At 57.8% G+C, this 22,263-nt stretch overlaps 1 protein-coding gene and 1 long non-coding RNA gene across 5 annotated transcripts in view; one reads left to right on the forward strand and one right to left on the reverse strand.

The window, feature by feature from the left end:
• The window catches only part of LOC116665994, a 33,769-nt gene extending 24,839 nt beyond the window's left edge, over positions 1-8,930 (forward strand). Inside the window, exons 3-5 of one of the 2 annotated variants that reach the window (XR_004322844.1) lie at positions 5,293-5,441; positions 7,228-7,348; positions 8,810-8,930. This is a non-coding gene — a long non-coding RNA (uncharacterized LOC116665994). Of the gene's footprint in view, positions 1-5,292; positions 7,069-7,227; positions 7,349-8,809 lie in introns of those variants that run through there. The other variant, XR_004322843.1, reaches the window with a different exon arrangement.
• Positions 7,556-21,841, reverse strand: EPN1 (epsin 1). 3 transcript variants are annotated; one of them, XM_032487563.1, is made up of 12 exons: positions 21,581-21,840; positions 19,848-19,947; positions 18,433-18,762; positions 13,404-13,653; positions 12,044-12,168; positions 11,639-11,713; positions 11,102-11,185; positions 10,133-10,436; positions 9,627-9,737; positions 9,430-9,516; positions 8,247-8,501; positions 7,556-8,160 (listed from the first exon to the last, which is right to left on the reverse strand). In XM_032487563.1, the coding sequence occupies exons 3-12, from the start codon at positions 18,658-18,660 to the stop codon at positions 7,952-7,954; spliced, it is 1,728 nt and encodes a 575-aa protein (XP_032343454.1). In that variant the 5' UTR covers positions 18,661-18,762; positions 19,848-19,947; positions 21,581-21,840; the 3' UTR covers positions 7,556-7,951. The 3 variants fall into 3 exon arrangements, with proteins under 3 accessions (XP_032343454.1, XP_032343453.1, XP_032343455.1); XM_032487562.1 differs by lacking the exon at positions 19,848-19,947; XM_032487564.1 differs by lacking the exons at positions 11,639-11,713; positions 19,848-19,947 and having other exon boundaries at positions 21,581-21,841.
• Between the last annotated feature and the right edge of the window lie 422 nt (positions 21,842-22,263).

The raw sequence follows: 22,263 nt of genomic DNA on the forward strand, positions 1-22,263 counted from the left end.
TGTATTTTTAGATTTTTGAGGAATCTCCACACTGTTTTCCACAGTGGCTGCACCAAACTGCATCCCCACCAGTGGTGCAGGAGGGCTCCCTTTCCCCACAGCCTCTCCAGCATTTATTGTTCATGGACTTTTTAATGGTGGCCATTCTGACTGGTGGGAGGTGATACCTCATTGCAGTTTTGATTTGCGTTTCTCTGATAATTAGCGATGTTGAGCATCTTTTCATGTGCCTGTTGGCTGTTTGTCTTCTCATTGCTGCTTCTTAACGCCTGTCTGTACATCCAAGAATGCTTGTTTCCAGTGCTAATTACCCAGAACACAGGGACAGGCTGGTGGTCCAATGAGGAGCTCAAGGAGGGGGCTCCACGGTGACTTAGAACAAATCTCCTTGCAGAGTCACATGGATATGAGGGAGAACTGAGGAATCTGAGGAGGGACACCCTGGCTTCCAATGGGGTATTTTCTACATTAAACAGACCTGAGGTCATAAATAGCAAGGGTTGTGGAACTTAAAGTCAGCAGACAGACCAGCCTCCAGATCCTATACTGATGATTAGTGTGAACAGACTTTGCAACAGTTTTGTAAAAGTGAGACCATGAGGGAGAGTGCCCAACAGAAATTACAGTAAAGGGAACCCCCGGCACAGTCTTGAGTGTCCCTTCCTCCCCCAATTATGACTTTCATTCTCAACTTGGAATCTCCCACAGGGAATGTAGAAAACTCTCTGTATCCTCTGCTCAGCTGCTGTGTAGACCTTCTAGGTAATTGCCAGGAGCTGCCACTAATCCCCAGGAGTGGACGAGGGGAATTAGCCCTGGGGGTCAGATTTGCTCCTCACTGGGGACGCCCCAGGCTCTCCATGCAGAAGTGTCACCTGTCCTGTAGATGACATGATAATGGCTCCTCTGTGGGGAGGTCAGGTCCAGGGACCCTGTCCCTATAACTGTGGCCCGTCCTGAGCGACACTTCCCTGCACAGAGCTGTGGGGCCAAGGCCAGGCAGGTGAGTGCTCCCTTGTGTTCAACCTCAGGGCAGAAAACAGGGGGAAGGGCTCTCCCACAGGAGGGGAGCTCAGAGCTGTGCTGCTGGCACCACTGGGTGGGACAGGTGCTACCCCTGCCTTGCCCTGAGTGCCCCATTCGTGCCCTGGCTGGGCAGGCAGGAGGGGGGAGGGTGTTGGGGTGTGTTTCTGAGTGGGACCAGAGTCATGAGGGTCACGGCAAATCCCTGTGCCCTGGAGTCCCAGACAATGAGAGGAAGAGGTGATACCTCACTGCGGGTTTGACTTGCATTTCTGACATTTAGCAATACTGAGCATTTTTCCATGTGCCTGTTGGCCATCTGTTTCTCTTCACTGGGGACTTGCTTGTTCAAGTCTTCTGCCCATTTTTGGATTGGGTTGTCTGGGTTTTTTGTTTTGTTTTGAAGTTGTATGAGCTGTTTACATATTCTGGATATTAAACCTTTGTCAGTCGTATCACTTGCAAATATTTTCTCCCATTCCTTATATTGTCCTTTTGTTTTGCTTACGGTTTCCTTTGCTGTGCCAAAACTTGTAAGTTTAACTATGTCCCATTTGTTTCTCTCCTCTCTCTTTGATGCAAGAATTTTCAGGTCTGTTCAGTGTTTTACTTGTTGTTAGAATGGAGTGGTGACTTCCAACTTTCTTCCGTGAGGAACCGAAAACCTGAGGTCCACAATTCATTTCTTTTTAAGTTATTTTGTCTCTTGGATGACATGTGAGTCCTCAAATGTGGACAACTCATTCACTCGAGGCTGTGTTAAACTTGGTCAGACAATCTTATAATCTCAATGATGTATTCGCATTTTCCACTTCACTTCCTTACGTTAGTATGTCATTACAATAGACAGGATGATTGTAAATCCTAACGGGAGAGGGTAGAGCACATCCTAGTCTTAGTCTCCTGTCGTGTGTTCATTTGCTCAGTACATACCTTGTAGGACCTATAATGTATCAACCGTATTGTTGAACAAGACAGACATGGTTCCTGAGTTCGTGGACGTTACGTGCAGGTGCAGAATCAGAACACACAAGACAAACACAAATAACAGTGCTGAAAAGGGTAACTGCAGTCACGTGTATGTTCTCGAGGTTGGGCCCCTCCTGTGGAGTGTGAGAGCATCTGCCCTCTAGGGACTGGAAAAGAGAACCCTTTCTCAACATTGGTTCTGTAAGAAGACCGCTGTCGTCACCAGCACGGCCTCCTGTCGCTTGGGCCCCCCTGAACCCTCTCTGTCTTTTCACAAAAATGAGCTGAGGTACCAAGGGGGGGGGGGGCGGGTAGCGTGGCCGTGAAAACCACCTTTCTGTTACAGATGATGCTTGGGTCTCTGGCCAGTGTCATTCTTTTCCTCTGCAACCTCTCTCGTATCTTGTTTGGACACAAGAGAAGACCCACAGACACGATTCTCACCCACAAGGTTGTAGCAAATCTTCTGGTCCTTCTCTCCTCTAGGATTCCCCACACAATGGCTACTTTTGTTCTGAGGAAGCCCCTGTCCAGTCTTGGGTGTAAGTTTGTATATTATATACAGAGAGTGGCCCGCAGCAGCAGCCTGTGCTCCACCTGTGTCCTGAGCACCTATCAGCTTGTCACTCTGATCCTCAGGACGGTGGAGTGGATGGTGCTCAGAGGAAGAGCCAAGGTCATTGGTCCTTCCTGTTGCACCTGCTGGATGATCAGTGTCTTAATGAATGTCTATATTCCTGTGACAGTCACAGGTCCACAGAGCGCAGGAAGTGACACTGACACCCAAGGGATGTGGTTCTGTTCAGCCTCAACTCAGTGCAGGCGCTGTCGTCCTGTGGTCATTTCGTGATGCCATGTTTATTGGCCTCGTGGTCTGGTCCGGTGGCTCCACGGTGCTTCTCCTGCACAGACACCACCAGAGAGTGCAGCACATCCACACCCCCACTGGCCACCACAGATGTCCCCTGGAGACCAGAGCCGCCCACACCGTCCTGCTGCTGGTGGTCACCTGTGTCATCTTCTACGTGCTGGATTCCGTTCTCACTTTCTATATCACTGTTTTAGGGTCTCGTCTCTGGTTGATGCAGATCGCGCATGTTTCGGCTTCATGTTTCCCCACGTCTAGCCCCTTCCTGCTGCTCCTTAGAGGTCCTAGATTTCCTAGGTTCTGCTCCTGACTTGTTGAAATCACTCTTGAAAGGGTGACTATGTAAGTCAGCTTCCATCCCGTCCATGACTCCTGTATTTACTCATCATTGGCCAGTTACCCACTTTATAAATGTTTGTTCTTATAAAATGTGCATCACATCATACTTAAGATTTTAACCGTTCTGCAGTGTGCGATCCAGCGGCATTAAACACAGCCACAGTTGTGCAGCCACCCCCGGCCCCCATACCCAAGACTTGGCTTTATTAGAAGAATCAGTTGCCCCTCCCTCTCCGCCAGTCCAGGGCTTCCTCTGTTGTACTGGCTCTCTGGACTTGCCTGTGCTGGGTACTTCACATCAGTGGAGTCATACAGTATTTGTCCTTCTGCATCTAAGCATGGTGTTTTCGCAGTTGTTCCACATTGTGGCAGATGTCAAAATTTCACTCTTGCGACTGCAGTCTGCTCCACTCCATGCGTATATGACATTTTGCTGATTCATTCGGTTGCTGATGGACGCTCGGGAGGCTTCCCCCTTTTGGCTGTTGTGAGTAATGCTGCTGTGAACACGGGCGCACAAGTATCTGTCTAGTCCCTGCTTTCCACGTTGTCGGACACACGCGTAGGTGTGAAATTGCCGTCGTGTGGTGTTCCTACGTAACCTCATAAAAAAAAAATCATCCGAGCATCTCCCACGGCTGCGTCAGCGCTGTCCGTCGCCAGCAGCAGCGCGCTCGAGCTTCTGCACGCCTTCTCCAGCGCTTGTTACTTTCCGTCTCTTCACGGTGTCCATCCAGCGGGTGTGCGCGGTGCCTCACTGCGGTTTTGATGTGCGTTTCCCCAGGACTAACGATGCCGAGCATCGTTTCCAAGTACTTGCTGGCAGTTTGCGTGCATTTGGAGAAATGTCTGTGCACGCCCTTCGCACGCTTCTGGACAGGGCTGGTTTTCGCTGCTAGCATTTCAGAGTACTTTATGAACTCTGGACGTGGGGCCCTTTCAGTATGAGACTCACAGAGACATTCCAGCAGCCTGTAGTCTGTCAGGTTGCTGCTGTCGGCAGAGTAGTTCTTTAGAGCCTGGGGCGTCTGTCGCTGCAGGCGGGGCTGACAGTGCCGTCCAGTAAAGGAGATCTGAGTGGAGATCCGACTCCATCCAGCATGGTGCCATTTCCGGTACTTCTGGTTCTGTTCACATGCTCGAGTAATCATTATTTGTCTTTATGATGACTGAGGTGAACGGTGCTTCATCAGGTCTGCCTGTGCAGCTGGAGTGGGGAGATCTGAGGTGGTTGGTCGGAATATTCCAAAGGGCAACACAGAAGCGATGCTGCAGCTCATGTCATGAGCCTACTGTTCACCCCCTTTGAATGCATGCGGTTACCCCATAAATGCATCAGAGTTGTATCTTACACCTCTTAACCACTGACACCAAATGGTTCCTAGCCAGGGTACAAGTATCACTTTTAAATTGTCCCGGGGACGGGCCTGTGAGGGGTGTGCTGGAGAAAGGAGACCTGCTCAAGGTACACGGTGGTTGGAAGTAGACGGGGAGTCCCTGAGGTGTGCGTAGGTGGGTGATGCTCCCCGTGTCTGTAGTTTTGTGTGCATAAAAACGGCCGTTAAACTTTAGGGTTATATTTTAAGTTAAATACTACTCTTGTAAATTATAAATATTCAAGAAGAAATAATGTGGATGAAACAAAACTAGCCTTCGAAGTAGAATTAAAAACAGGAAGGCACATTCATTAGGAGACGAAAGACAGCACAAAGAGCAGCTTCCCAGTGAAAGCGCCTTTGGAACCTCTGGCTGTCTCTGGGGCGCGGGCGCGCTGCGCTTCGGGATGGGTGGGTGCCCGGCAACCCCTTCTTAAAGCCTCAGACGGAGTATTTCAGGCCAGAGGGCGTCCGTCACGCCCGCTCCGAGCCGCCTCTGGAGACGCAGGTGGCGTGGCTCACCCCGACAGAGCTGTATTTACGAAGTGGGCGCCCCTCGCCCAGGAAAGGGCACGCTGCAGCGACGGGGGGGGGGGGGCGCGCAGGGGTGCTGGTCCCGAGGTGGCCGGAAGCACCGCAGCGGGGGCCACAGGAGCCCACGGGCACTCGGCAGAGGGGGCTCGGTCCTGAAGGAAGTAACTCATTCCTGGTCTACAGGGAACGAGAGGCAAAGGCGGGGCAACTGAGACGGGGGCTGTGCGGCCCCCGGGGCCTTCCGTGTGAGAACCGCCAGGGCACGGGCGGCACTGAACGCCGCGAGCGTGCGCGGCGCGGGGCGGTCGGCGCGGAGGTGCGCGTCTGAGCAGGTGAGTGCGCAGGCGCAGGTGAGTGCGCGCGGGGCGGAGGCTCCCGAGCTCCCCGCGCCCGCCCGCCTCAGTCTCTGGCGCCACCTGGTGGCTCCGGGCCCGCACGCCGCCCCGACCCTAGACCTTAACCCGGCCCTCAGCCCCCGGCCCCCAGGACAGACGCCCCGCCCCGGGCAGAGGCGCACACGCGACCTTGCCCAGCACCCACAGCGGGCGTGGGAGCCTCTTCAGGGGGAGTGGGCCCCCGAGGCCGGAATGGATGGCTGCGTCCGCTCCGCGCCCCGCTGGGGGCCGGTCACTACGAACCAAGTGTGCAGGCCTACTGGGGGGGGGGGTGCTGGAACAGAGGGGACGACGCCCTCAGACGTCAGCTCCTATTGAGAAGTGGTGGCTAGAATATTCTGGAATGAGGATCTGGGAGGAGACCCAAGGTTCTGGAGCTCCAGGGTACCTCATGCTGTAAGGACTGAAGAGGAAGGTGCCAGCCCACAAGGCCCTGGCGAGCTGAGCCCCGGCCTCCTGCCTGCTGCAGGGTTGTGGTGCTGTTTGTTTGCTCCTCCATTCTGACAGACAAGGAAACCGCCAAAACACAGGCCTCTAAATTGACCCTTCCACTAGAGCAGGCCGACACGCTGGTGACTGCCTTTCTCTGCTTTTAAGAGGCAGGCAGGGTGAGACACCGTGTGCTTAATTCACTGAACCTCCGGAGTCGCGTTCATCCGCCCCATCCTCGGTGGTGGGGCCCCTTTCCCTGCACGGCCAGGAGCTGGCCTCCCATGGGGACCCTGGGGACTGGAGCAGGAAGCATCAGGAGCCCAAGCATCAGGCAGTGACCAGGACCACCCCCAAGGATGGCACGCCAACCCTAGCCGCCACCCTGCTGCCTCCCCAGCTGTCCCCTCACTCCCACAGCCCAGGCCTGAACAAGGATGGACCCACGAGCCCACGCCTCCAGTAACCTGTGAGGTGGCCTCCTGGCACCTTGAGTCCTGAACCAGCTGAGCAGCGGGGTCCTGTGGGCCCTGGCCCTCCTCAAGGCAAGGTGGTGGCCCCTCCTTCTGTCTGCCCAGCCCCGACAACCTTCCAGTCACCTGGGGTGTGCAGGAGGGAGCCCAGCCTGACCTGTTCTCTGCCAGAAGGGCCAGTGACCACCCACTGCCTGTGCCCCAAGGACCCGCCGGGCCTCTTCCTGAGTCCCTCCAGCCACCCCCTCCCCATGTCTGCCCTAGGCACCATGGGAGGGGGCTTCTCTGGGGCACAGCTGGGGTCAGTCAGCACGGGCCATCCTGGAGGCCAGCTCCACGCTCCCTCTGGCCTCTGGGTCTAGGTGTGCGCGCCTGCCTGTTCCCTCACCCAGTGCCCGGGACATCTCCTGGGAAAAAACGAAGGCCAGCTGATCTCAGGGGCCCCAGCCCACGGGAAAGGGTCCCCTCCCGGGCCCGAGCCAGTTGTAAAGGAACTGCTAGAGAACAAACCACAGTTGGCATCTGACCCCACAAGTGCTGTAGGGCGCCCCAGAGGTCCCCTTCACCCACACCGGGCTGCAGGGGCTGGAACAAGCCAACAGCCAGTGTTCCAGGGGGCCACCTTGCCATATGGTCTGCAGATTCCCTCAGGGCGGCTCAGAGAAAACACAGACCTAGTGATCCCTCAGCTCGATGAGCAGAGGCTGCCCCAGGGTTCCAAGGAGAGCCAGGGACAGGGCAGCGCCCACGTGGGCAATGGTGGTGGTGGCACATGTGATGAGTATATGCCGTCTCTCAGCAGTAACTCTTACCATCCTCAGCAACATCTCACTGAACCCTGTACTCCCACCTCAGCGTGGTGGCCACTGGCACAGCACCTGTCAGGAGCCCCTGCACCCGAGTACTGTCACCAGCTCTCCAGAGGCCTGACCTTCCCCAGAGGTGAGTGGCCGTCCGCGGGCTCCAGCTCCACCAGGGTTCAGGTACCCACCCACCCCCAACACAGCACGCCTATGGAACCCAAAAGGTCAGGGAAATCAAGGCTTCTGAGATGCACTGGCTCCCAGCTGCCCCCAAGAGGCCAGTGGGTTCGGAGCCCTGGGTCCCCCAGTGCAGGGGTCACAGGAATCACCAAGGGGAACCTGGGAGCACTGTGCCCATGAGAATTGCCATTTATTCCCGAAGTTGCCAAAATCATCACCAAGGATTCACCGAGGGGTGTGGAAGGGGACGAGGAGGCTCAAACACTGATTGAGGGGCCAGTCAGGAGTTGGAGGGAAGGGGAGTAGGTGGGGGACCCCCAGCTGTCCCTCCCCCTTCTAATGCCATGGGAAGGATCTTCCTCTGGCCAGCACCCTGCCCATCCCCCATGTCCAGTTTCTCTCAGGGAGGTGGGGTGGGGGGCGTGGGAAGAGGGTGTAGTGTGAGTGGGCCCCAGGAGGGGGAAGGGTACTGGGTGGGGGCAGGGGTCCCCCGCTTCACATGCACTCACAACACTGGTCGCCCAGGCAGCAGAAATGGGGGAAGCCCCCCTCCCGCCCTGGATTATAGGAGGAAGGGATTAGTGTTGGGTGCTGGGGGTCCCGGGGGCATCATGGGGGGCAGGCCAGGGCCCCCACCAAGGGGAGAGATGTAGGTCGGTGGTGCTCCAGGGACCGGGGGTACGGGGCTGAGCCGCAGCTGGTTCAGAGTGAGCGTCGCAGGGGGTGTGGGCTGGAAGGGGTTGGTGATGGAGGGGCCAGCGGCCGGGGTTCCTGCAGGGAGAGAAAGGCCGGGGAGCAGGGCCGGGTCAGGGGTTGGCCTGGGCCAGGCCGGCATCCCTGCTCCAGAGGCCACTCACCACTTGGCAGGAAGGGGTTGGAGGCCTTGGCTCCTGGCGGAGTGGGGCCCGGCCGGCTCACCAGCGAGTCCAGGTCGACCAGGGCTGCGTTAGGCCCCAGGAATGACTCAGGCGTCTTCCGCGTGGGTGGGGTCGGGGTTGGGGTGGCAGGTGGGGGGCTCCCCACAGCCTCGGCCAGAGAGCCCCCAACCCCACTCATGTCGAACGCACCAGGGCTGCGGGCAGGCACCTCTCCAGCAAGCAGCTCCAGCTCCCCTGGAAGGAGCGGGGGAGAGGGCTCAGAGGGCAGGCTGGGGACCCCAAAACAGAAGCCGCAGTACCAAGTGGCAGGGCCCAGAGCCAAACCCAGCAGGTGTGAAGCCAAGGAAAAACACCAGGCAGGCACACCCGCCGACACCCTCCTGATCAGGGACTGTTCGCAGAAGGACCAGCAAGGGCAGACCCAGCAGGTGACGCGACATCAGGCCGGGCCTGCTTACGGGCAGCTCACACCGTCCCCAAGGGTAACCAGCGACCCCAGGAGACTGGGCAACAGGCAGGCCTGATTTTCTTTTTCCTCAAAGATCTAAGAATCCTTCCCAGTGGTGGAAAAGAATGCAGAAACGTGATTTAAAAGAGGCCTGAAGAATGCCAAGGGCAGATGGAGAGAGGGAATCCTGGGGTGAAGGAGGCCCTGCGGCCAGGCCTGCTCCCTTCTGTCACATCGGCTACCCTTGAAAAGGCAGGAAACTAAAGGGGCCACAGGGACCATCACCCGAGGTGGGAAAACACACCATGAAGAGCCCCCAACACCACAAAGACAAACTTCTGCCGACAAGGGGGGCCCACCTCTGACCCGGGCCACCAGTGGGCAGGTGAGTAGGGGGATGCAGTCCCCAGAGGGAAGGGCTCAGGGCCTGGCTCTCAGACACACACACGGAACAGCCGGGGAGTCTGCACTGCACGCAAAGAAACATTCCAGGCGACAGAGAGGGCAGCGCTTGGAGAAGCTGGGAAGAGGAATTCTTTGTGCGATTTTCACATTTCTCTAAGTCTGAAATTATTTCAGCACAAAGTTACAAGTCGTCTTAAAGACGGGTGGATGTTAAAAAAGAGATGGGTACTGGGCCCGTGATCCACCCTGCAGGGTCTCGGCCCCACCTGGAGGACAGGTCTCCTGGGCCGGGCGGGCAGGGAGGCTCACCAGTGCTGCTCCCGGAGGTCGGCAGGGCCGTGCGCAGTCGGTCGAAGTCAGAGAACTCGTCGGGCTCCGTGTCAAACCCCCCAACCCCTGTGGGGGTCAGGATGTCTGCTCAGCTCCCCAGGGCCTCCCACACCTCCCCACTCGGACCCGAGAGTGGGCTCTACTCTCCCTCCCTCCTGACTGCACCCACCCAGTACCTGTGGTGCCGTTGGTACTGGGCTTGGCAGGTGACCCCCCCCAGGGGTCTGAGAAGGCTGGGGCTGGTGCCCAGGGATCAGAGGCCGGGGGTCCGCTGACGGGGACCCCACCTGGGTGAGGAAAGAGACACATGAGGGGCTGGCAGCCCCACCTGCCCTGTGCTTGAGAGTTTGTCTCCTCTGAACCTGTGCTCCCAGAAGCCCACCATGCCCTATGCCAGGCCAGGCACCTCCAAGGCTTCAGGCTGGCCTCTCCCACCTTGTCCCCACCCTCCAGCCATGGGCCTTCACACGGCCAGGCCTTTGCCCAAGTGACCCCTCCTGGCAAAGCCCTCCTTGTCCTTGAAGCCCCCAGCCAGGGTAAGGGGCACTGAGTGCATCACCCAAGGCCTGGCTACGGCTCCTCCCCCTCCAGAGCACCCCCACAGCAGCCTGTCACTTGCTCTCAGGGCATACCCAAGCCTGCACCCTGGATGCAGGGGCTGCAGTGGTCAGCCAGCACTCACCATCTGAGCTCCCCCATGGGTCAGGAGCAGACCCCTCTCCAGCGGCTGGGACCTGAGTCCCACCCCAAGGGTCAACCGGGGGCCCTGCAGGGGCAGCAGGCCTCCAGGGGTCCCCGGAGGCCGGTGTAGGGGCTGGACCACCCCAGGGATCAGCAGCCGGAGGGACAGGGGGTCCCCCCCAAGGGTCTGAGGTGGGGGCAGCCGTGGGGATGGCGGCGGCCATGGGCGCTGGGGCCCCCCAGGGGTCCGTGGCCGGAGGAGGAGCCGGGGCCGTGAAGACGTCAGCAAGATCCATGAGGGATGACTGCCGGTGAGAGAGAATGAGGAGTGAGCAGGGCAGACCCAACCCTGAGAGCAGGAGGGGCAGTGGGGCCGGGTCACGGGGAGGCAGACCCACGGTCAGGGGACTGAGTGTCCGGAAAGAGGACAGGAGGAGGCAGACGCCTGGCCACCTGATCCTCTGGTACCCTCCACTCTGTCCCCCTCCCACCTTGCCCCAGGGCCTCTGACCAGCCCCTGAAGGACTGAGGACAAAGGCCAAAGCCACACCTCCTGTCCCCGCACCTGCCCTTCTGCCCTCCAGAAGCCCTTGCGGAACTGGTGGGCTGGACCTCCCACACCACACTGAACAAGCTTCACTGTGCTCCAGGCCGCCCAGCACACGAGCACGCACACACACTCCCCAATCTGTGTCCTGGGTGCAGGGGGCAGCTCTCTCTAGATGTTCCCCACCTGCACCACCCTCCCCCGGAGGAAGGGAACAGGGCCGGGACCCTTCGGGGCTGCATCAGGCGCTGGTAAGACCTCTGGCCAAGGCTGGCCCAAACAGGCTATGTACCAAGCCAGCCCCACTATGGCCAATCCGCCAGCCACGAGCTACCTGCAGCCCCGGTCAGGAAGCCATGGGAATGACCCCAACCCTGAGCCGAGGCGAACAACGGTGCCAAGGAGGGCAGGCGTGACGCTCACCTCCTCCTGGCCAGCCGTCTCCCTCTTGCTCTCCTCTATGGCCATCTGCAGCCTCAGGTCGTCCCCACGCCGGATTCGCTCCTCCTGGATGGGTCCCAGAAGGAGCAGACGGGTCAGAATCTGAGTGCTGGGGCAGCCCCCAAGAACCCCCTCCCACCCAGAAAAAAGTGACTGAAAATTAAAATGGGATGCGGACGATGTGTGGGACGGGGAGGGTGGGTCACAGGGCGGCCAGTGGGGAACAGAGACGTGAGGATCACGTGGCCCAGCGTGGCTCTAACAGGCTTGGGACGCACCAGGCGCAGGTGGGGAAGGAAGCCCTGGGCTGCGACGGAGACAGAGGAAGGGCCCCTTGCTGCCTGGAGCAGCTACGAGGCATCTGCTTCACGTCTGGGGCATCCGTCTGGGCACCCGCCTGACACAGGGACCCAGCAAAAGTGGTGCCGTGTGAAGTGCGGGGGGCCCTTCGGGAAGGTGAGAGGCGGCGGGGACCTGGGAGGGCCTTAGGGAAGCTGCAGGACGAGAGGCTGCTCTGACCTTATCGTGCTCCTCGCGGCTCAAACTAAGGGCCAGCTGAAGCTGGACGTCATCCTCGGGGCCGCAGGACGGGGGCTGGGGGAGAGACAGCGTGAGGGGCGGGGCGCAGGCGACAGGGAGGGTAGAGAGAGAGAGACGCCCACACACAAGGACAGAGACCAAGCCGGTGAGACACAGTCCCCAAATTGGTCAACGACAGGCAGAGACAAGCCTGGGGTGTGCAGCCGGAGCTGAATAAGCAGGGGCCAGGCCGGACAAGCACCCAGAGAGAAGGGGGCCAGAGGGCGAGCAGAGGGCAGGGAGAGAGGAGTCGGAGAGATGGAGGCTGGAGAAGGAGGGGCGTGGAGACGGATGGCAGAACAAAAGTCAACCCCCTCCACCCCGACCTGGCCCGCCCGGCCCTACCTGGTCAGCCTCCTCCTTGCTCATGGCCAGAGCCAGCTGGAGCTGCAGCTCCTCCTCCCCGCTGCTCTGCGGCCAGGCCTGCTCTGCCTCGGGCGGGGGCCCCGAGCCCACGGCGGCTGAGGAGGCTGCGAGGACACACACGCTGAGGCAGGAGGCGGTGAGGGAAAGCCCAGGGCCCAGGCAGCGGGTTTCCGCGGCCCGGCTGGCAGAGCCCAGGATGCCCCAACTCTCCTGGGGCTGGGCCCTCCCTTTCCCTCTCCCTCTCCCTCTCCCTCTCTCTGGGTGGGACCCAGACCCCAGGTTCCCTGGGCGGGAGGGCGGTGTGTTGTGCAGAGCACCTCTAAAGGGGGTTTCTCAAGCCCTAGGGAGGGGGGGAGGCAGCCCCACCCAAGGAAGGATGGGGACCGGGAAGGATGGTCCCACTGGCCCAGGAGCAAAAGTAGGGCCCTGAGGCACCTCTGAGCCTGTGACCTGAGCTCCTGCCCTATGGAACCAGGGACTCCCTGAGTGTCTCGGGCCCTCCCAGCAGCCCCAGGTGGGGAGCCTGGGGCCTCAGTCTTCAGGGCTGGTCAGAACTGCAGCTCTGGCAGGGACCAGGGCTGGACGTTAGGCGGAGAAGCTGCGAGCCTGGCCCCCACCCTGTCCCCTGCATGGCTGGGACAAGGCCAGGGTGGATGAGGAAAGGATGGAGGGAGAACAGACAAGGATGGAGCACCAGCCCTCCCCATAGGGGGCAAACTCCTTCCTGACACTCTCCACCTCACTTCTCTCCATCCTGACCCTCACGTCCCACTGCTCGTAAACCTGCCAGGCCTCCTACACTCCTGCCTTCCCTGCCTGTCTGTGAGCTGCCAGGCACCTCTTGGCAATAAATTCGACCTTTGCCCTTCTTGCCTCAAACCTGCTGACGGCTTCAGGCCACACTCACGCCACCTCTGGAATGGTTCTACTGTGACACACACCTGGTCCAAGGACAGAACACCTCTCCCTCCGCACACCGCTCAGGACCTGCACACCATCTACAAAACTTAAAAGTTCCTAAGACAGAGCTGGACCTCATCACGTGGACACATCCTGACTTTCTATTTCCTCTACTTTAACTTGTCTTCTTCAATTCCTGTATGCCACCCACCAAAGGCAGCTGGCACTACGAGGGCCTTTCTACAACTCCAGGACCCTCCAGCCCACTGCTCGGCACCCCCTGCCTCGACGGAGCACACTCCCCCACGTCAGGCTGCAGCGTGAGGCACTGCGGGTGCACCTGCCGGGGGCGCAGGGCAGGCAGAGCTCGGGGGAAGCGGAGCAACACTGCTCAGCCCCAGGGCCCGTAGGGGGAGCAGAGGGCACGCGGAGGCCTCACCCGTGGCGGTCTGCGCCAGCTTCTCCTTGGTCTTGAGCGCATGGGCGCGCTCCTCCCGCAGTCGGTCCTCGTCGCGCAGCAGGGCCACCAGCTGCTTGGCCTTCTCGCGCACGTTCACGCCTTGGTCCTTGCCATCGCGGTCCACGTACTGGAAGTCTTTCAGCGTCTGCACGGCGTACATGTTCTCCTTGCACTGCTGCGACACGCGCTCCGAGCCGGTCTTGATGAGGTACTCCATCAGCGTCATGGCCTGCGGGCGGACACGCTGTCACTCCGGCCCTGGCCCCATTCAGGGGCTACACTGCCAAGGAAGGAAGGAAGCCCCGGCACGAGTGCCACCTAGATAGACCCTGAAAGCAGCAGGAGCCGGGCCCCAAAGAGCAGCGTGCACAAGTCCACTGACAGGCAACGCCCAGACAGCAAATCGGAGCGCAGAGAGCCGGGGTGACGCACAAAGCGACCAGGGTCTCTGGGCTGAGAAAGACTGCCTGGAACTAGATGGTGGTGACGGCTGCACAACACTGGGGACATGCTTACCGCCCGAGCTGTGCACTTTAAGAGGGTGAACCGCACGGCGGGACCTACGTGTCCCTCGTCAGACCCCAGGGAAGCCAGGGAGGCAGCCGCATCACCGCAGCCACCCGCGGTCACTGCGGGGCGCCCACCCTGCATCTGATCCCTGAAGATCAGGACCTAAACAGCACGGCCAAAAAGCTCACTGGTTAGAGCACAGTCAGGCGTACCCAGCCACGTCCAACTGCCTCCCTCGTGTTCTGGACGTTTGAAATGTGTCATCTTATCACTAATTATCAGAGAAATGCAAATCAAAACTACAAGGAGGTATCACCTCCCACCAGTCAGAATGGCCACCATTAAAAAGTCCACAAACAACACATGCTGGAGAGGCTGTGGGGAAAGGGAGCCCTCCTGCACCGCTGATGAGGATGCAGCTTGGTGCGGCCACTGTGGGGGACAGTACGGGGGTCCCTCAGAAGACTGAAAACAGACTTACCGTATGATCCAGCAGTCCCACTCCTGGGCGTATATTCAGAGAAAACTAATTTGAAAAGACACCTGCACCCCAGTGTTCACAGCAGCACTATGTACAGTAGCCACGACAGGGAAGCGACCTGAGTGTCCATCGACAGATGGCTGGATCAAGAAGTAGTGGAATATTTACACAATGGAATACTACTCAGCCACAAAAAAGAATAAAATAATGCCATTTACAGCAACATGGATGGACCTGGAGATCGTCATTCTAAGTGAAGTAAGCCAGAAAGAAAAATACCATATGATATCATTCATATGTGAAAGCTAAAAAAAGAGAAAAAAGGACACTAATGCACTCACCTACAAAACAAACACAGACTCACACAATAAACAATCTTATGCTTACCAGGGAAAGGGGGTGGGACGGGATAAATTTGGGGGTTTGATATTTACCAATGTTAGCCACTATATGTAAATAAGACTTATTTTTAAGTTTCTTCTATATAGCACAGGGAACTATCTATGCTCAATATCTTGTAATAACCCTTAACGGAAAAATTATGAAAACGAATATATGTATGCATCTGCATGACTGGGACACTGTGCTGTACACCAGAAACTGACACATTGTAAATGACTGTACTTCAATCTAAAAAAAAAGAGTTTCATGTGGTAGCTCTCAGTGAAAAAGAATGCGACAATGAACGTATGTATATTCATATACAACTGAAAAATTGTGCTCTACACTGGAAATTGACACATTGTAAACTGACTATACCTCAGTAAAAAAAATGTTAAAAACTAAAAAATTTTTTAAAAATTAAAAAAAGGAAAAACTAAAATGAAATGTGTCATCTTAAGCGTAAAACCTCACACCGACACAGGACAACCTGAAGATGGTGATGTCAGGAGGGAGGCGCTAGGCCCATGGGGCCGGGGGCTCTGGGGAAGGACACACAGCGCATTGTCTGCATTTTACAACACGTGAATAAATACCCTTTCCAACAAGTTAAAATTAAATGGGAAACACCTACTCCAACCCAGGCAGGGTCTTTCTTTGTGGTCTCAGAGCTCAGATTCCAGGCGGTCTGGAGTCAGGGGTCACGGCTCTGCAGGAGGCCATGGCCACCACCCTCGGGAAAAGGGCATACCTTATTTTGCAGAATCTCCCAGAGCCACCAGGGCTCCCAAGTCTACAGTGGAACAAAACAGTGGGCAGCCCTGGTAAGCTCGGGAACACAGCTCAGGAATTCACCAGGGAACCCCACTGGGGGTCATCAGAATCTCCCCTGGATGCAGCCTCCGAGGTAGGTTAGCAGTAGTCATCTCGCTCACTGGAGATTAGTCTTTAGCTGACCCAGAGGTGTTTACGCCTCAGAGAAGAAAGTTAAGAAGCAAAATCACACCTGCGTGAGGAAGGCAGACTTCACCAAGTCCTGGGCCAGATGTTTTGTAATTCAGAACACTCCCAAGTTCAGACCAGAGAGACTGCACACGCCACGTGTAACGGAAGTCCCCAGAGGAAGGCAATACCAACAGTGTCGCTGCACGGGACCAACAAACACCAGATAAACCAACTCCCCACTGTGCAGATAGGACCCTGTCGCCAAAGGAGTTTTAAAAACTTTCATTTTCAGAGTTCAGGGGACTTTGGAATTGCAGCTGAAAACATTGTGAACGTAGGAAGAACCCAAACACTCAGCAAGGGTGAGACGCCCACGAAAGAGCCGTGGTGGTCGGATGCCAGGACCACCACCCACAGCAGCGTAAGTAAGTGGGCACCTGCTACGCCTGCCACGCCTGCCAACCTCCCAGACACAAAGGAAGCAGGCGCCGAGGACCACGCGCTATACAAGAGCCCTGGTCACAAAGTTCTAGAACAATCTCAGCAGCCAGCCAGCAGGGCATGGCGCCCGCGGGGCAAATGTCCCCCATCTCCATCTGGGAGGCAGGCACACGTGACCTGTCCCTCAACAGAAAATATAACAGTTTTTAAACCTGTCCCTGCTCGTTTTCAAAACAGCCTGGTCCAGGACGTCGTAGGACGTCAGAATGCAACTGACAGTTTCCAACAGGGATCAGCAAACTCCCCTGTAAAAGGCCAAGTGATAATATCCCAGCTCCTCGGGCCTGCGGTCCCAGTCCTGACAGCTCGACCCTCACCGTGGCTGCAGGAGATGAAGCTTTATTTACAGAGACGGCTGGGCAGGAGGCCAGATCTGGCCAAAGGCTTGGGTCCGCTGACCCTTTTTAGAAAATAAAGATTGAGACCCTGTGTGCCTCAGAGAAGTTGAGTGACACAGCCCAGGGTTGGCTCGGGGGCTCGGCTCTCAGCCCAGCACATCCTGGCGGCCTGAGCCTTTGTGCCTCAGTTTCCTCACCTGAAGAAGCACCTCCACAGCTCTCCGCCTACAGCAGCACTTCCCCAGAACCTGCCCTCCCCTCACACCCCCGTCCCCCAGCCCCACAAAGCTTCCATCCCAGGTCCAAGCCATCCAGGCCCCTCCATCCCCGCCGCCACAAGGCTCCCCAGCTCCCTGCCCTTTCCCTTCACAGCGAGATGTGATGGGATGACTGACTCAACAATGACTCCATCAGATCAGAGCCCCAAGCCTGGTCTGGAGGGAGGGGCGTGAAAGAGCCAGGGCGAACGGGCCTCAAGTCTCCACCAGGACCAGACAACCCAAAGCAGCGGGACCTCTCCTGGTCTTGGAATCGAGAGAACCACCCTGTCTCCAAGGGACAGAGTGCCCAGTCAGCACAGACTCCAGTCCAGTCCGCAAGCCCAGGGTCCACCCGCCTTGCCCAGCACCACACACAGAGCAGGCCCTCAACCACCATTTACTGAAGAAACAGCACCCAAAGGACTCGCCAACACCTGCGGGCCTGACTCGCCAGCCTTGGCCTCAGACGTCCATCTGACTCTCACACAGAGGGAGGCCCCAGGGCTAGCCCAAGGCCACACTGCTGGGAGTGTGGCCTGGTCCTCTGCCTCAGGCCATGCCCTCTGCCACTTCTTGACCCAAGATGGGGACACCCAGCCCCAAGTCCCCAGCACAACAGTCACACAGGAAAACCACCCACTGAGCGCCGCCTGAAACCAAGCTCCCGTTGCCCAGAGGCTGTGGCATGTCCGTCTGCTCACTGGCTTAGGGCGGGTCCGGTATCACTAGGGCCACTTTAACCACACTGATCAGAATGGCACACACTAACCCAGAAACTCCAGTTCTAGAAAATGGCAAATATACACAGATATTCACAGCAGTCTTGTTTGTAAAAGCAAGATACTGCAGACCGCTCAGAAATCCATCACCAGGTAGCTGGTGACATCAACTGTGATCAACCCATTTGAAACAGTTACACAACTGTTTTAAAAATAGGGGGGAGGGGGTATAGCTTAAGTGCTGGAGCGCATGCTTAGCATGCACAAGGCCCTGGGGTCAATCCCCAGTACCTCCATTAAAATAAATATACCTAATTACCACCCCACACACACAATTTTTTAAAATAAATAAAAACAAAGTGACATCTTTTTTCGTTCTAATGGGAACGATCTCTGAGACAGTCTTGCTTTCCTTTTAAAACTGCAGTATAACTTACAGATAGTAAGATTTACTCTTTTTTATGTGCAGTTTTGAGTTCTGGTAACTGCGTACAGCCACGTAACCACTGTGGCTCCCCAAAAGGCCCTGGTGCTCCCCACTGTCCTGGAACTACGTGCACAGATCCCCGCAGAGGAGGACAGAGCTGGGACCCAGCTGCCTCCGAGAGGGAACTGGGCTCTGGGCGCAGAGGGGTGGACGCTGGGCACCCACTATGACCCTCTACATAGATCAGCCCTGTGAACATGCCACTTCTTCAAAAGCCACAAAGCTCAAAATTCTTAAAACATTACATTTGTGGCCCTCACAGAACAAGAGATTTTTCACACAGAGGCGCACAGCTCCAGCTCCTCTGGGAAGCGGGAAAGGGGGACGCACTGGCGCACGCCCGTCCACCCGAGCCCGGCGCCGCCCAGGCCCAGCCCAGCACTGACCTTGTACACGTGTCGCCAGTTCTTGCCGTGGTCGTTGAGCCGCTTCCAGATCATGCTCATGATCTCCGAGAAGGCCACCACGTTGTAGGTGAGGTCAGCGATCTCAGACATGAGGGAGCTGGACGGGCCCCAGGGGTCGTTGCTCGTGGCTTCACGGACCTTGATCTCGGCCTCCGAGTAGTTGTGGACGATGTTCTTCATCTGGCGCCGCAGCGAGGAGGTCGACATGGCTCCCAGCAGTGGGGGGAGGGGGGGCGGGCCCCCCAGGGCGTGCAGAAATGGGGCGACTGGAGGAGGCAGGCCGCGGCAGGGGCTGGCAGGTCACCGCATCTGAGGAGGGAAGAAGACGTTTAGAAACACAAGCAGGACCTGCAGCCACCCAGCCCGAACCCAGCCCTCGTGGCACTCCCCGCCACCTGCAGGTCCAGGCCGAGGTCCCAACCCTGGCCCTTGTCAACCTCCACCTTCATCACCCCATCCATTTTCAGTTCCTCAAATGTGCCCAGCTCCTTCCTGCTCGGGGCCCCCACTCAGCGAGGCACGCAGTGGCGGGTCACAGGCCCACAGAGGGTACACCCCAGGTCAACAGTTCCCAGCCCGGCAACTCCCGCACCACAGCTTTCTCCTCTGAGATGGGGTTTCGTACAGTAATCCAGACAACCGCGTGGTCGGTCAGCCTGCCCTTCCTCACCCTCTCACCAGGGCACTCCCACTCACCCATAGGGCTCCGCATAAACCTCCCAGCCCTGAAACACCCCAAAACCGCCGTCGCTGCTCCCCACCCAGGGGTGGACTTGTCAGTAGATTCAGTCACCCCCATGATTTTCCACTCATTTGTCTCATCCTGCGGCTGAGGCCGACCCAAGAGCCCCATGGGGGCAGAGACCACGTCTGCCTGGACGTGGCTTTTCCCATCAGAGCAGTTGGCCCGGAAGAGCCATTCAATAAACCAGTGCAGGAAGGAAGGGAAGGAGGGAGGGCAGGAAAGACCTCAGGAGCAGGGGTGAGGGGGCCAAATCCACTGCAGAACAAGGACACACAGGGAGGAGGCCAGTGAAGGGAGCAGAGATGAGCGGGAGGGGGAAGCCAGGGGCACAGGGTGTCCCAAGGGTTGGGGAGGCTCAGGGGAGGAGAGATAAAGAACAGCACAGCCCACTGGCTGGGCCCTAGCCAGGAGCTCAAGGAGCAAGAGATGTCCATTATCTCATTTAACACTGCGGGCGGGGCTCTAATAGATGAAGAGACAGGGGCTGGTGAAGGTTAAATAACCCAGCCAAGGTCACAGACTAGGCAAGGCGGCGCAAACTCAACCCCAGGCCAGCCTGGGCTCCAAGTTAACCTCTGCCGAGAGGAGGGTAATGGGAAAGAAACAGAAGAAGGGCTGGCAAATGAGGCCAGTCACAGGAAGTACTCACACAGCTCGTTCCCTGGGCCAGGTGTGCTTCTGAGTGCCTTACACACGGTAACAGTTCATCTCCACAGCTCCATGAGTCAGACCCCTCACAGGAGAGGAAACTGAAGCACAGAGTGGTTGACTCCCTCGCTCTGGGACACAGGCCTCACCCCTCAAGCAGCCTGGTTCCAGAGCCGGCTCTGACCACCACAGACCACTGCCACTCCCCCGCGGACAGAGATCTGCTGAGACCTCCCACGACCTGAACCCCAGGGGAGGCGGCAGGCCCCTGCCTTGAACTCAGGACAGCCGGGCACTTGGAGACAGATGTGAACAGTTGGAAAGAGATGGCCAGGGTGCCCAGCCGGACACACTAACCCAAAAAGCTGAGGTAACAAATACAGAGAAGACTGAGAGGAAGAGGAAAGAGGAGAAAAAAAGAGGCACAGAGAAGCCTGGGCAGACAAAAGACACAAGACACAGAGAAAGAAACGGGGGAAGACAAGGAGGCAGATGGAGAGACAAAACGGAGGCCCTGAAACAAACAGCAGCAGTAACCTAGGAATGAGAAGTAAGAAAAATGGATTATCCTGGAAGGAACACAAGATTTAGGTCCAAGTTCTGGCCTCCTTGACAGTCAGTCTGCTCAACTCTGAAATGAAGGGAAACACTCCTACCTGGCAAGCTTGCCGATTAAACACAGTGGGCACACAGCGTGCCTGGCACGGCGCCCCACAGACAGTGTACGCTCAACACCACTGGCTGCTGTTACCATCAGAGAAAAAAAAGGACATTTCCAAAAGGGTGGCATCAGAAGACACGCTACCTTAACGCCGTGTTTTTATATTAAAGTGCATTAGAAAAAAACATTCAACTACCACAACAAAGCTAAGACTTCACAGATAACTGCTTAGAACAAGACTAAGTTTTTAAGTTGCTGACTCAAAAAGATTAAATAAAAGACAAATAACATGACAAAATTCTCCAAGCGGTACTCAGATGACTGACATCAAGTGTTTACTGTGCAGGACAAAAAAAAAAATCTAAGTGATTATGGAAACCAGAGCTCCCAGCAGTTAACACAGTTACTACGGGCCAGTTAGCCACAAGCACCACCTGTGTTAACAGGCACAGCGGCCCTATTATGTAGGAACTGTTGCATACTCTGCTTTTAAAAACTAGGAAATTAAGCTTTGAAGATAAGTCATCTGAAAAATATTGTATGTTAGCAAAAAGTGGGCCGCTGATTCCACAGCCGGGTCCTTCAATACATAAACCCAAGAACCTGGGGGAAGGGGCAGATCCTAGACCAAGCAACAGACCCGCTGAGGGCCTCGGGGCTGGAAAAGATGGGTACCAGGACAAAAATGAGACAGGAAGACGAGCAGAGGGAGAGGTGGCTGGGGACATCTGGAGAACTGAGACACGAACATTAATCCTGACCACCAGACACCGAGACGTGACAGAAAGGCAGAACTAGACCCAGGATGGACACATGCGGACAGGAGCTTTGTAAAAACACCCAAAAGGACAGAGACACGAGCACCACCGAGGCCCAGGCGGAGGCCCGCGGGAGACAGAGTCGCTGACACAGTCAGACAGACACGGGAGAGACGGGAAGCCGCGAGCAGTCCAGGCTGCCAGGGCACAGACACAAAGGCCACGGAGACCAGCAGCGCCGACAAGTCACAGACGTCCGAGCTCACCCGCCCGCCCGCCGGCCGCGTCCCCCGCCCGCGCCCGGCCCGCGCTCACCTCGGCCCCCTCACGCCGCGCTCCGGGGGGTCATGGCGGGCAGCCCCCAGCCCCCGCTCGGCCTCGGTGTCGCGGGGCGCGCCGCAGGCGGCGGACGCGGAGCCGCGCTTCGGCGCACGTGCAGACGCACGGAGGGCCGCACGCCGACGGCCCCGCCGCCCCGGCGCCCGGGAGGGGCGCGGAGAGCCGGGCGGGGGAGGGGAGCCGCCGAGCGGACGGGAAGCAACCGAAGGAGGCGACGGACCGGAAGCGGAAATAGCGGCGCACCCCACCCGGTCAACCCGCCTGCGGCAAGCCTGCGCAGGCGTTACTTTCGAAGCCCCGCCCCGCCTGGCGTCACTTCCGGCGCACGGGCCGAGTCGCCAGGGACCGCTTTCCTCACTTCCGCTCGCCACCGAGACCTCGGGGCCGCGCAGGGAGAGGCGGGACAGAGCAAGGGGTAGCTGTGTCGGCGCGCCGAAGGCAGCGGGAGGGTGCGGGGCCCTCTAGACCACGCCCCCACCGCCCGGGGTGCCTCCGGGGCGACCTAAGCTCCTGGGTCGACGAGGCCAGCCGGCTGCCCGCCCCCGCGCCCTCCCCTTGGGGCCACGCCCTACGCCCCGTCCAGAGCAGCAGGCCACGCAGGCGGGGTGTGCCACTTGGGGCGTGCCAAGGGCACTGCGGTGCCCGTGCCTGGGCAACGC

This window comes from Camelus ferus, chromosome 9, assembly GCF_009834535.1.
Source record: "Camelus ferus isolate YT-003-E chromosome 9, BCGSAC_Cfer_1.0, whole genome shotgun sequence".
Taxonomy (NCBI): domain Eukaryota; kingdom Metazoa; phylum Chordata; class Mammalia; order Artiodactyla; family Camelidae; genus Camelus; species Camelus ferus.